Here is a 14,929-nt window from a genome sequence, read left to right on the forward strand (position 1 = left end):
ACACCAGTTCTCGATGGATTCTCACTGACCGGTAGGATTAAGATTTCAAAGCGGGTGTTTTCCACAGTGGTTTGTGATACATCCAGCCTTCGCCCTAGCATAGAGAGAAGACCATAGAAAACATTACCAAAAAAAATATGTACAATCTGTGAGATTAAAATGTCTGACAGAAGAGAATCCATTATTAATATTCATATCAAAATCCATTGATTCCTGAAGAATATAAACTGTAAATGCCTCATGAGATGCGTCCATTATCCTTGCATTTTTCCAGCAAAATTGGGTGTCAAAATGCCTGACCGCTAACGAAACACAATAATACTAGAACGTTTCCCAAAGAAAATGGGTGTGCTTGCTTCAGCTGTCCAAAAGCATGTCTGACCCAGGCTCCCAGGTCTTGCTGAAGCAAGCACACTAAATATGAAAAGGGTTTGTCAAGATTATGTTCTACGTACCTCGCTCTCAAAATATCTGGTCCTCCATGGGGTCTCTCTGTCTCAGTGCGGTGTCTCTCCTCAGTTCTCTGTCTCTCCTCCAGGATCCTCTTGTGCTCCGTGGCCTTCTCAATGTCCTTCTGACGCAGCGACTCAGTCACGTGCTGCCACAGGCGCCTAAAACACAGTTATCTAGTGTATCATGTCTATTACTGAGACAATGCACAATATAGTCAACAATACAGAGGTGTAACAGCACCAGAATTAACTAAACATTATTTTCATCTACCAGTCCTTATTTATGCCACAACCTCACCGGAAAGCATAGAAAATACATCGGAGCATATTCATATTTCAACTTTTTTGTCTAACTCGATTCGGTTGGTACTTGCTTGTCGTTGGGCGCGCACTCCGCTTCTTAGTGACGGGCAGCTTGGTGACGTCCACCATGCGCGTGTCGCCGTTCTGGTAGCTGAACTCGAGCACGCCGTTCCACTCGCCCTGCACGCGGCACACCACAACGTTGGTAGCGTTGTGCTTTACCTCCGCCGTCACTCTGCGTGAGGCGCCAGGAGAACAGGACACATGGTCAACGATATCAACCAATCACAGCCTCTCCACGCAAACTATGCAAAACAATTTGAGGTCACTTCAATCCAAAGAGTTGTGGCTTTTATAAATTATTCAAATACTTGTTTATTAACTACATTTCAATGAATCTTTCTTTAGCCAGGATAATCCACTCCTCAACAGCCCCGGTTTTCCAGGGAGTCATAGGATCCATAAAAATCATTTTTAAATCTAAAAACAACATGGAAATAACTATATGATGTAACCGCACAGGGACATAAACCTAACCAAAAGCCAATGCAACAATTTAATGACAGCATTAGAAATTCCTCTGCAGGTGTGTGTGTGCGCTCTGTGAGGGGCACTCACTTGTGCAGTTTGCCGCCGTAGAAGGGCTTGGTCTGGAAGGTGATGACCACGGAGTATCCCGACTTGGTGCAGTTCACATTGACCTTTTCCCCCAGCTCCACCCAGGGCACGGTAAGGATGGAGCGGGCGTAGGCACAGGGCAGCGTGAACGTGTACTCTCGTCATGCTCCAGCAGGTATAGACAGCCTACACACACAGATTACAATATGGTTTATACTTTATATTGTTAGCATTAGACAGATGCATCTTACAGACCACTTTTAGCAGGAGGTTTGAAGTCGAAAGACTCAACAATAAGTACTTCCTGTCAGTAACTAGTATGGAAGAAATGTCCACTCTCCCTTTGACATTGGTCTGAAGGAAGTAGGCCTAATCCCTAGCCGAGTCTCTCGATTTCAAACCGCTCTGGCGCTAGCATGCACCGTGTCACACAGATGGTGCAATAAATCGAGTACCCTGTCTCTGGCCGGCCTTACCTTCCCCGATCATGGACACCCCGATGGACATGCCCATGAACTTGCTCTTGGTCCACACGTGGGTATTGACGCACATCCGCCTCTCGGGGCACTCGGCGTAGAAGCCCGACACGGGCGGGTGGTGGGACACCTGCTCAGCCACGAAGCGCAACTCGTAACTGCCGTCCTCCTCCTCGGTCGTGGGGCTTCCCTGGGGAGGAGAGGGGGGTGAGGGGGCATCCTTAGCAGGTTCCCCTGACCTGGGCACCCTCCAGGAGCAGTGGAAGCTCTCGCCGATTATGGGGTTGTAGGGCTTCTTGGCGATGGCGCCCTTGCGGCCCTCGTGGAAGGAGGTGAGGTAGTACTCGACGAAGCGCACCATGCGCTCCTCGGGCCCTTGGCCGTCTGTGATGGACACGAACAGGTCCGGGTGGGACATGAAGTGGCGACATCTCTCTAGTAAGGAGCGCTTTTCCAGGATGAAGGTGGGTAGCACCACCTGAGGAGACAGAACTATTTATGATCTTTATTGAAGCAGGTGGGTTATTGAGAACCATTCAATAACCTAGTGTGTGGTCGATAATGACATGTAGCTATGAGGTAAACATCATTCAAAACAAAGCTTGAATTGCAATTTGAGGTTATTGAGAACACATTCTCTTTTCATGAATTGATTAACTGACCAACTACCATCCGACACCCATCTGGCTTTGAGCCTACACTTGCAGACTGCTGCTAACCATGGGAAACTGAAATTAGAGCTGGGACGACAATGGAAAATGATCGACACCGACCATACGATCACTTATTGCAGCCGTTTTGTAGCCTATACTAGAGAAATGTGAAGTTTGAAATGAAATAAGTTTGCTAATATGGGTGATTGTTAATGGGACAATTGATGGCTAAAACCATCAAACTAGTAGTATTAGTTTAAAGGATAATACATATAAAAGACTGGTGCACATTAACTTTAAAAGACGTATCGTTCTATTTATTGTTATCGCATCAATTAAGGCAATTTATCGCAATATGGATTTCAGTCCATATCACCCAGCTCTACTATGAAGTCAACAAGAAAAGCAAAACGATAGGCATTTCTTAACTCCAGTACGCAGTCCTTTACATTAGCCAATCAGAGGGAAGGAAAACAAGACACCACTATGGTCTGTCTATCTGGGCCTTGGTCCAGCCCGATGTATGTTTCAGGCTGTGTCCAGGCCACGGCCGGGGGGAACTCGACCTACCCGCGTGAGGTCCATGCCCAGCTTGAGCTGCGAGAGCAGGTGTAGGATGACACTGCGCTCCTCCTCCACCGCCCCCAGTTCCTCCTCCTTTTCCGTGAACGCGTCTCCACCTCGTCCTCTCTCGGTCAATCTCCTCCTGGCAGGAGATACAATATTTACTTTGAGAACAACAAAAGTTGTGGCTTGCATCTTGAAAAACTGTCAAACTGAAGCACCTACAACAAAAAGCCATGAAATAAAAAGGCCTTTATTTAGTTATATTTATTTGACCATCCTCCCCATCTGACCATGGACACATTGTTAGACAAATTGATCATTGGAAACGTTGCTATTTATTTAATCATTAAATTAAAAAAAGTACTGAAGTCAAATTGTCCTGTCCAAAGAGATACGATACATCTTTTCAAATACTTTATTTTACATGTCGCCCTTTCCAGCACAGCTCCAGTAACTATGCTGGATGCGTAACCAGGCCAGGGCCTTTATTCAGAAAGTCTTAGGAGTATGAGTAGTGATTTAGAATCTGTTTTGCCTTATAGTCCTATTCATTATGATCTAAATGGATTCTCCTAGATCTGCACTCTGCTCAGAGATTGATACAGTTTGGCTGTGAAAAGCCCTTTGGGACTATTAATGCTTCTGTGTCCTTACCCCAGAGAAACTGCAGGGGCTCCGTGGCACTCAGCTCCAGGAGGCTGCCCTCCAGCGGCCCTCCCTCTCCCCCGGTGCTGAAGCTGTCCAAGGGCCCGCCGTTCTTCAGGATGTCCGGCAGCTTGGGCTCCAGCCACTCAATGGTAGGTCCTGTAACACGCGACACAGCGGCAGCCACCGCGGTCTTTAGCTCAGAGGTACTCATGCTAGGCTACGCTACGAGACCCTTGAGGACTACCAGACTACCCAACCAAAACAATGAGGTTGTAGCCAGCAACCATTCAAAAAAAGACCCAGGCTGGCTGGATGGGGTGGCTGGCTGGCGTATTCCTGACAGTTCTCCAAGACCACAGGATGGAGACGTTAACCCGATCCCCGTTGAGTATCGAGATACGTTTTATGCCGCGCCAACAGGAAATGTCGCACCGCCTGATTGGTGGGTTAGCATTAGCGCCACATAGGGTATTTCTATGGGTGTTTGGGTGGGAGGCGAGGCCCATTCAAATTAGCACGGCCCACACAATCTTGACACCTTTTCCTGATTGGCTCATCCCCGGGTTCGTCTGTTTGTGGGCCTAATGAAATATGGATGCTAGGTAACAAGATCTCTTACGATCTCCTACGCAAACCGGTAACTTGTGACGGCTTTTCCCCATTTCCCTATTGCACAATGTCTGGTTGGCTCTGTCAAAAGAAATGGCTGAGATAGTAGCAGCCATACATTTTTGGTAAGGTCTCTTGGCTTGTCAGTATGGTGCTGTGTGATCAAAAAGGAAGAAAGGTGGTTAATTGGGGAGAGCTGTTATTACTCAGTTACCAATGAGAGATCTGGTTACCACCTCTAGAGCATGCCGATAAGAATAAGTACCGCTCCTCATCAATTATGGAAAATAATTCCACCGTCGGCTTTCGGAGTACATCTGGACTGGGCGGGTCTACATGTGCAGTTCCATGATTTGTGAGGGGTAGAATTGTGCAAGCACATGATGTGTGTCTAGTACATGTCGCAGACAACTAAACATGACTAAAGTCATTCTTGGAAACAAAACACTTTAATCCATGTAGACTTCCCATGGCTAACTTTGAGAAATGGGTCAAAGAGAAGGTAACTTAACAGTTTCTACCTTGCTCTCTTCAGTGTTAAATTAAACATCATCTAGAAGGCAAATCTGAGAAAGCCTGGCAATAGAGATCTACCCACTGAGAAAACGAACAGTGCATGCACACAGATCCCCTTCTTTTCATTGGAGTTCATAAATGAACACTCATTACTAGTACCAGTAAGGACCTACTCCCCTCCGACCCCAGCGGTCACCTCACCTCCCAGAGAGCTCCCCTGGCGGGCCACCTGCTGTAGCTGCAGGATGTGCAGGCAGTCGTTGAGGCAGTTCATGGTGGCCATGGAGGTGGCCTTGAGCATAAGCAGGTCCTGGTCCAGTGGGGAGAGGGGGCCCGTGGCCGGGGCAGGCCCCCGATGAGTATGGATCAGGTCTCGGTGCTGGCCCTGGGCCTGGGTCATCATCTGGGAGGAAGAAGAGCGGAAGGAACCGAGGAGTAAGTTGATACATTTACATTTTAGTCATTTAGCGGAGACGTCTCATCCAGGAGCGACTTACAGTTAAGTGAGTGCATACATTTTCATACTGGCCCTCCGTGGGAAACGAACCCATAACCCTGGCGTTGAAGGCGGCATGCTCTACCAACTGAGCTACAGGGGTCCCATGATACTGATGTAAAAATGTGCTTGCTATATCCGTCATTAAGATTAAAACAAAGAAGTCCCTGTAACCTAGTCCTAGATGGATGAAAGGTCTTCATAAAATGACACGAAACAAAAAAAGCTGGGTAAGAAGGGTAAAAGACTAAGAAGAGAATACCTCTAAGACAAAATACATTTCAAATAAGGCAGAAGATATATTATTCTCCTCTACCACCGGTCATTCCAGTCGAGACGCAAAAGTTATTACAAAAACACGTAAGATGAAAATAAATCAAAACACTGAGGAAAAGAAACAACACTAAGCTTTGCTAAACCCCACTCTATTTTGGTTCACGAGGAAATGGCTACCGTCCCCATCCCCAGCCTACCTCTCTGGCGTCGAGCAGATGGTCGGCAGCAGGGACCTCTTGGAGGAGTACAGCGAGGAGCCCTTGTGGAGCTGAGTCATGCTGAAGGAGGAGGCGCGTTCTGGTTCTGGAGCTGGCTGGGCCTTCGCTGGGACAGGGGCGAGCTGGCGCTCCTGAGACGCCATGGAGTAACTTTGCGAGACTTGGGCGGAGGGGTTACTCTGGACAAAGACAAGATGGTCAACAAATGTGTCATACAGTGTATCTCATCTGCGATGGTATCTTGGGAAAAATTTTCTTTTCATCATTGGAGCTTGTGGGATGTATGTAAAGTTGCCCCTAGACACTGATATTGGGTCAGTTTAACATTTCCTCTACTAATGGTTACAGCATAGAGATAGAGGACTCATCTTTGTATCTGTACCATTCTAGTGTCTGTGACAGCATGGGCAGCGACAATGAGGCTTAGTCCATTTCCTCCTTCTTCTTCATTGGCTGATTGCTCCCAACTTATAGGAATCCCCACCCAGTTGACTACTTTAAAATGGTGGAAGCCTAAATGGACATTTCCATGTTAAAACGAGTTATATCAATGATGAGTCTGCTATCTCTATGAGTTAGAGTTAGGATTGTGGGAGGGGAAGAGGATCCTTGATCTGTACCTAGGGGAATTTTAACCTATGGAGCCATCTTGTTTATGACTATTTGTGTGACCTTATGGTGTCATGTCAATGTGCTCTGTAAATGTTGATTGTCTTCAACTCAAGTGCTCAAGATGCAAGACGAATTAAGGCCAATGTGAACTGTACTGAATCGGAGTCATTATGGTTACGCCACAATTTATCCAAGAATAGTTTGCATCGTGCTTGTGGTTTGTCACATTCTGTCTTTCAGTATTTCAATAGAAAGTGTACATCTGTTAAGAAGGAAATCCCACCGAGTAATGCTGACTCACTGACTTCAGCCAGGAAAGGAAGGTCAAACTTTAGAAAAATAAGGAAGTGTCACATACCCCAGTTTGTCTGCTATGATGCAGGCAGGGGTGTCTTTCGTGTGTTACAATACTACACTCAAAGGCTGGCATCTAGGATGGTCTTGGCTCATAACTAAGCTAAATGAATAGTAGCTAGAGTTCCCATCAACGTGTTATCATTATCAAGCACAAACACTACTACATCTAATCTAAATACAAGACATCCCCCTCTGCACTTCTGTTATTAAGCTCATGTTACAGGCAACCATGGACACGATCAATGGGATTGCATAACAAAACGAGCTAGCAGAGTGTCTGGATCAAGGGAAAACATTGTGAGTGAGAGAGAGTTAGAGAAAGAGCGTGTGATGTCGAAAGTGCGTGTGCCTGTCTGCGTGTGCATGCAACTGTGTGTCTGCACGCAAGTGTCTGCGAAAGTGGGTGAGTGTCAGATGAAAAGCCCTTGCCCTTACCTTCCCCATGGCCTCAGTATGGTGCTGCGTGCAGATCTGCAGCCGGCTCACCCAGTGCTGTCGCTCTTTGGCGTCCGTGGCTGGGAGACACAACAGGGTCACATTCATTAGTGCATACTGTTGCAAAATGTTTTGCAACTGAAAATTCAAACGAGAATTTCCTATTGGGTATGTTCAGTTAGTGCATCCCTGTTTCAGTCAGTTTTCTTTCGTTTGGTGCCTGAACCGAGTGAGCTCATTACTGTGCAGCCGAGTGAATCTCTCTCTGCATGGATCAATAACGACAACATTATCCCTCTCCGACCGAGGATAATGAGAAAACCTCCCATTATCACGTATTGATTTGCATGTTTTACCAGCTTTCTCCCATTCTGAAGTCTTGGTACAACAGTCTGACAGTGACTATGTGTATCTTGCCTGTCCAACAACTGACTGATGCATTGAGGGATATAATAACATTGTGCTGAAATGCAAACCATACATGTCCAGACTACTCAAACAGCATGACACTCTTGTATGAGTTGTTGAAGCGGTTTTGATTGGTGAGGTGAGAGACACACAATAGTGTGTGTGTTTTACCTCTGAGCTTGTATTGTTCCCCACTGATGGCATTGACCGTGAAGGTGTGAGAGTCCTCGTCGCTGGGGATATGACCGCCCCTGCCAAGGGGAGCGTCCCGCGAGGTTTCTGGGGCCTGGACTGCTCATTGACAAAGTACTCCAACAACCCCGCCTCATTGTTGAGGACAAAGAACCTGCATGAAGGGCAGAACGTTCAATCAAAACATTGACATTTACATTTGAGGAGAAAAATAGGGTTAGGTGCCTTGCTCAAGGGCATAGACAGATTTTTCACCTAGTCGGCTCGGGGATTCGAACCAGTGACCTTTTGGTTACTGGCCCAACGCCCTTGACCTCAAGATGCTTGTTGACAAAGCATTGAATCAATTCAATAGTATGTTTAGTTGATTTGATCATACTGTAAATACTTTTGCTAAATGCACATAGCACCGTTCAATGTTATTCAACCAGGGCTGCCCACTCACCTATATTGCCATCCTGTTACCAAATTGGTGTATTTCATCAGGTAACCATCAATATTTTCCATGTGGTCACTGAATAGAGCAGAGATTGAGAAAATGATTGACAGTTAGCAAAAAAACTAGTTATGCTACAATAACAGCAGTGGGTTGGCAAAAATTCAACTCCAGATGAACCTCTGATTCCTCTGGTTAGCCTGTTAACTAACTAATAGCTAAGTCAGTAAGCTCAGCTAGAAAAGCTAGAAACCATAGCTGGCTAGCCAGCAAACATTTGACCAAAGGCTTGCTAGTTACCAACTGAAGATGTGTGGTGCACTGCCTACTAGCCAAACAAATCACTGCAGCAAACTTAGCTAACTAGGTTAGCCAAATATGGCTAAGCCACATAATTAGCCTAGCTAGCTAGACAGTCAGCATACCTGTACTGCCAGCCTTTCGAACTCCCTCTTCCAGAACTACCAGGCGTCCCTTTCTGGAGAAAGACATCCAGTTTCCCGTCACTGTCCGAGATTCGTATTGCCGTGGCGGTTTCCCCTTGCATAGTCACAGCCAACGTTATAGCTAGCTAACAAGCTACAAACCTTGCCAGAAACGTTAGCTAGCTAACTAGCTTGACAGCTAGCAAAAACAGCAATCTCTAGACCTGATTTGCTAACTTGGAAGGCCTTGCTCACAGACGGATTTCTTCTGTGCATGGCTTAACAAAACACATAGCTATCGTTCATGAAAATCTATCTAAACGACTGATGAAGTAATCCATCACAGTATATTATTATAAAAACAGTGGCGTGTTAGTTCGGTGTTTACATGATCCAAATCGCTTCTAACAGGCTTCACGATGACGCGACACGTTACTGGAATCATGTGATTCCACTCCATGAAAGGACTTCCGCATTGGCAAAAAAATAAATAAGGAAAATTGTAGGCTAAGCAAAGTTTATCGAAATATGTTGCCTTTGTAGCAATAGAACACATCTTCAAATATATCCTGGCACATACCCAATCGAGCTACCGCCGGTATATATTCCAGTCATTTTGCATGACAAACAGTGAGAATTGTGTGTCTCACCCGAGCTCTGCAAATCGAGAAAATTATAGGACTTTCTCCAAGCATAAATGTCTGTCCATACTTGTCATGACAGGTTCGTCGTGGTTGCACACCCAGAAGAACCCTAACCTGTACAAACTTCTCTCTTCTTTTATATACAGGTAAAAAGGGTGGAGTGCTAAAAAACAATGTGCTGCCCACACGACTAGGGCGTATAAGGAAGTTATGGACATGGATATAAACACGGCATTTTACTGATCTGTTAACACTTAAAGGAATCGTGCCTGCTACTCCACCTTAACAATGCCTGCTAAGAAAGTGTGCATCGTTGGATCTGGAAACTGGTATATTTATGGGCTTTCTCTATTTGCATGTGCCTGCATTCGACAACATTGTATCATCATGAATTCCACTGATTGATTCATAATGTAGCCAACTACAAAGTGCTGCTATTTGGCTAAATTGACAACTTGCATGTAGTTTCCACAGAATATCAAATATAGAAGTTTGATCTACATTCATTGAATGTAGGATCTACATTCATTGAATGTAGGCTGGTTATGGTATCCCCATAATTAGCATATTGTTCATTTTGCGAGTGTGATTTTGAAAATATGAATGGCGTTATTCCATTGCCCTCCTATCTAAATCGCTGTTTTCACAATTTCCTAGGGGCTCTGCGATAGCCAAATCGTCGGCCACAATGCAAAGGGATCCAACAGGTTTGACCCCATTGTCAACATGTGGGTGTTTGAAGAGATGATCGATGGCAAAAAGTTAACAGAAATCATCAACACAGAGCATGAGAACGTCAAATACCTACCGGGTCACAAGCTTCCCAAAAATGTGGTTAGTATTGTGTTTTGTTTAATATGGGATTCTTGCCTCAAAATTAAAAATCATTGAGTTGTGCAATAATTCTGGAGTTATCTCCGGACATGTTTTTATGATTGTAAAAGGATACACACAGATAAGATGAGTGAAGTTTGACCTATACAGAGCTAACAACGTGTCTGGTTTGTTCTCAAGAACCCAAAGCATTAACAAGGCATTCTGCCTTATCCCAAGGGTTCTCAGCTATAAGCACCGTTTACCGGTGGGCCCATGTGAACTACAATCCCATCGCTTTGTTTTAACATTTAGAAACGTCAATAATCATCGCTTGCAATGAGGTTTTTGAAACATGGAATTATCTTTCATATCACCGAGAAATAATCTTTCAAATAAAAAAGATACACTTACTGTATCATGTTTGCACAGATCCATATGGCTGTGTGCCTCCAGATGACAAACTACACTTCCTTCCCAGTTATGCTTAGACACAGGTGTTCGAGCAGGCTAGATAGCTAATTACACACAGGTGTTCAAGCATGCTAGATAGCTAATTAGCACAGGTGGTCTTCTCTGCCTTCCATCAGTCTTCCTTAATAAAGCGCTGTAACATGGAGATATGGCCATGTGGGAACACTAACCTTATAAAATAGTGCTGGGGTAAGAAATCTGTACAGTTACATATCAGGATATAATTTTTGACAATATATCATGTAGTTTATATATATTTTTACCCCCTTTTTTCTCCCAAATTTCTATCTTGTCTCATTGCTGCAACTCCCCAACGGGCTCGGGAGGCGAAGGTCAAGTCATGCGTCCTCCGAAACATGACCCCCGTCAAACCGCGCTTCTTAACACCCGCCCGCTTAACCCGGGAAGCCAGCCGCACCAATGTGTCGGAGGAAACACTGTTCAACTGATGATAGAGGTCAGCCTGCAGGCGCCCGGCCCGGCACAAGGAGTCGCTAGAGCGCGATCAGCCAAGTAAAGCCCCCGGCCAAACCCTCCCCAAACCCGGATGACGCTGGGCCAATTGTGCGCCGCCCTATCTGCTCAGCCATTATTATGAGCAGTCCTCCCTTCAGCAGCCTCCACTGCTTGTAATGTAGATTAATGATAAATGCTACTACACAGTAACATCCATCATGAATAGTACAATGTATCATGCTATCTTTTTCCGCTCCAATTTACCAGGTTGCTGTTCCAGAAATCACAGAAGCGGTGAAAGGGGCCAGCATACTGATCTTTGTCATTCCACATCAGTTCATTGGGAGGCTCTGTGATCAGATGAAACCTCATATTACACAGGGAACCATTGGAATATCCCTCATCAAAGTAATGTCATTTACCTATTTTTCACACCAGCTCTCTCTTCGAAAAATCATTGCTAAAATCTATACAATTTATGTCGGACTTTGCTCTGGCTTCATATCGGGCTTCTTATCACTCAGGGAAAGTCTCAGCTGTATGAACTTATCATCATGGCTATGATTTTACACTCATTATGTAACAGTAGCCTAGTCAAAAAAAATGTAGCCACCCAAATGCTGGTAACTAGGGTTATATGTTACAAAATGAGTGATTGAAGGCAGCCTAAGATCTCTTTTCTGCCCTGGTCCTTATTCAGGGCATCGATGAAGGCCCAGAGGGCTTGAAGCTCATCTCTGACATCATCCGCGAGAAACTGGAAATCGAGGTTAGCGTCCTGATGGGGGGCCAACATTGCCAACGAAGTGGCTGATGAGAAGTTCTGTGAGACCACAATTGGTAAGACATTTTTATATAATATCTAGAATATTGCTGTAATGTTTTCTGTCCTCACTTGGGTTGCAACTCCCACTGATGCAGTTATGTTTATCTTGACTTTCTATCACTACCTGGAACAGGAGCTAAGAACGAAGCAAACGGACACATCTTTAAAGAGCTGCTGCAGACTCCCAACTTCAGGATCACCGTGGTGCAGGAGAGTGACACAGTAGAACTCTGTGGGGCTCTCAAGGTACAATTTACAATTCAGTTCAAAGAGAACAACTTTTGCTACATATAGCTACAACGTGAATGTAACTTACACAGAAGGCCTATGTTTCGTTCCACTGTTTTATTTGCTCACATTGTAAATAAATATTTTTCTAAACCATTAATCATATTGCTAAAAAAAAAAAGAGTAGAAGACTGCACATACCACTGGTTCCTTTCCCACTCTCTCCTTCCCAGAACATTGTAGCGGTGGGCGCTGGGTTCTGTGACGGTCTGGGCTTTGGGGACAACACCAAGGCTGCGGTGATCCGGCTGGGGCTGATGGAGATGATTGCCTTCACCAAGCTGTTCTGTAAGGGCCAGGTGTCCTCCGTGACATTCCTGGAGAGCTGTGGGGTCGCCGACCTGATCACCACCTGCTACGGGGGACGCAACCGCAAGGTGGCTGAGGCCTTCGCCAAGACATCCAAGGTGAGATATCTAGACAACTACGACTCAGAGATGTGACTGTGCTGTGACCAGTACAACTTTCACCTGTTTTGTCAGATTGATAACAGTTAAGATATTAATATCCAACACTTCAAGAAACTCATGGTATGTTTGTGTGTGTGTGCGTATACATGCTTTAAGTAAAGTAAGTAACTATGTTGCATACCTTTCCAGTCTATTGAAGAGCTAGAGGCTGAGATGCTCAATGGCCAGAAGCTGCAAGGCCCACAAACCTCCGCTGAGGTGTTCAAAATTCTAAAGAAGAGAGACATGATTAGCAAGTGAGTACAACTCTTTCACCTTAAAGTGAGACTCTGCGATATTATTTTTTCTTGCTCTCACACAGTCACACAGAGGATCTGCGCATGTGCACGGGCCCGCTTCACGCTGCTACAACATGATGTAGTCCCCTGTAGCTCAGTTGGTAGAGCATGGCGCTTGCAACGCCAGGGTTGTGGGTTCGTTTCCCACGGGGCCAGTATGAAAATGTATGCACTCACTAACTGCAAGTTGCTCTGGATAAGAGCGTCTGCTAAATGACTAAAATGTAAATGTAATGATGGCTATGGGATCAAAAGAGTGAAGAAGTTTAGCCTCATGCTTCAACACTCTTGCGGAAATTGCCCCGATATTTCTGTTTACTTCGTGTAATGCTGAGCCTACCTTTTTAATGCATTTAATGACTTGCAAATGTTCCTCCAATGTTCGTTTACTCATTCACTACATTAATTTAAGCAAATTAGCTTCAAATATTAACTGAAGCTCTCCTCAACAAATGGTGATTGCTGCTAATGGAACCACGTCTTGCTGCATTGAGATTTAGTGCAATTTTTTTGTCTTGTAGGTTTCCGTTGTTTGCCTCTGTGTATCAGATCTGCTTTGAGGGCAAAGCTGTGCAGGAGTTTATCACATGTCTGCAGAACCACCTGAACACATGTGATCACTCTGTAACCTGAAGCCACGGAACCTGCAGCTCCTCCAATGGTGTAGAGTGAAGTCGCCCTAGATGCTGATCTTGGGTCAGTTTTCCAGTCCCCCACTTATAGTTAAAGTTGGGACTGGGGAGGGGAAGCTGATCGTAGATCTGTACCTATAGGGAAACTTCACCCCAGAGTCACTTCCAATAGCACCATCATACCATCAGAGGGCAGCAGTGCTGCATAAATATTCATTCATAATACTGTAACTACATAAAAATGTAACTGTAACCACTAAATATTCCTTATCATTTGATACTAAGTCTGAAGAACCACTACTTAACGTGCTTTGTCGCATATTCATATGTTTTGTGTTTTGATTGTGTACAAGCTTATCAACTAAAGCACTTGACAAATGTTTAGTAATTGTTGCTGAATAAAAAATGTTTTCTATTAATTTTGAATTTTTACAATTTGTGGAACAAATATTCTCAAAATAATACTTTTGATTGAAAAATAAATTTGTGTGTTTCTTTTGTTTCACTTCATTTTGGCACGCTTACTCTAGCTGCAAAGAAATTGAGTCATCTGATGTCACTTGCCGTTTTTAAAGTTGAAAGCCTTTCAGAGGATAACCGAGAACAATAGACTTGACATTGTTAAGATGAGAGAGCAATAACAAATATGTTTATTTGATTTGATTGTCTAATATTGTCCTGTTGTCCATGCAAGAAAATGAAATAACATATTTAATATATTTTAATGAGATGTTCCCCTGATGAAAGAAGGATTGCTTACGTTTAACTGTTTAATCAGCTTTACATAACAATTACATTGTATCTAAAGTTCTTGCCTTCACTTCAAAGATGGCGGCCTACTTATCCTAGAGAACACAGATGTAAATGTATTACAGATATTCCACAAACCCATTCCCTGGAGTCTTCTGTGACACAACCATATCAGACCCAGGATTAAAGAACAATTGTAGCCCTTGTCTCTCCATCTCTTCTGGCTATATCACAGTGAGAAGAACAGAGGCTTAGTGGGATAGCGCACAATCAGCTAGGCCTTTGAATGTCCCATCAGATCAGAGGGACCTTGATGCTTCCATCCATCCCTCCACACTGTAGCCACGACTGTGTCCAGCCACGGTTCACTCTTTCCTGGGTAACCCGACGAGGAGGAGGCCTCTCTTCAGGTTGACAGCTCCACAGACAGGCTGCCCCGGATCCCACACATCTCAGGACATCAAAGGGCACAACGGAAGGCAGGGGGGCCACCGGAGATGGCAGAGGCCCAGGTTGAGGCACCCTGTCCGCCCCAGTTTCCCGTGGGACATGGGGCCCCAGGAGAGGACCTGTGTCGGGGCTTCCCCGCAGGTTCCCCTCA

General features: G+C 44.8%; 1 protein-coding gene and 1 pseudogene across 1 annotated transcript; one reads left to right on the forward strand and one right to left on the reverse strand.

Annotated features, from left to right (window-relative positions):
• Positions 1–587: 587 nt before the first annotated feature.
• On the reverse strand, positions 588–8,899 carry LOC123484988 (oxysterol-binding protein-related protein 11-like). Its single transcript, XM_045215813.1, is given in 12 exon segments — positions 588–611; positions 807–990; positions 1,374–1,530; positions 1,533–1,559; positions 1,850–2,327; positions 3,073–3,202; positions 3,949–3,965; positions 7,237–7,316; positions 7,816–7,884; positions 7,887–7,990; positions 8,282–8,350; positions 8,698–8,899. Coding segments are annotated over 12 exon segments (1,461 nt in total). The 5' UTR covers positions 8,820–8,899.
• A 614-nt stretch (positions 8,900–9,513) lies between these two features.
• Positions 9,514–13,579, forward strand: LOC123484989 (annotated as a pseudogene).
• Positions 13,580–14,929: the final 1,350 nt, after the last annotated feature.

This window comes from Coregonus clupeaformis, unplaced genomic scaffold (assembly GCF_020615455.1).
Source record: "Coregonus clupeaformis isolate EN_2021a unplaced genomic scaffold, ASM2061545v1 scaf0525, whole genome shotgun sequence".
In the NCBI taxonomy this organism is placed as follows: domain Eukaryota; kingdom Metazoa; phylum Chordata; class Actinopteri; order Salmoniformes; family Salmonidae; genus Coregonus; species Coregonus clupeaformis.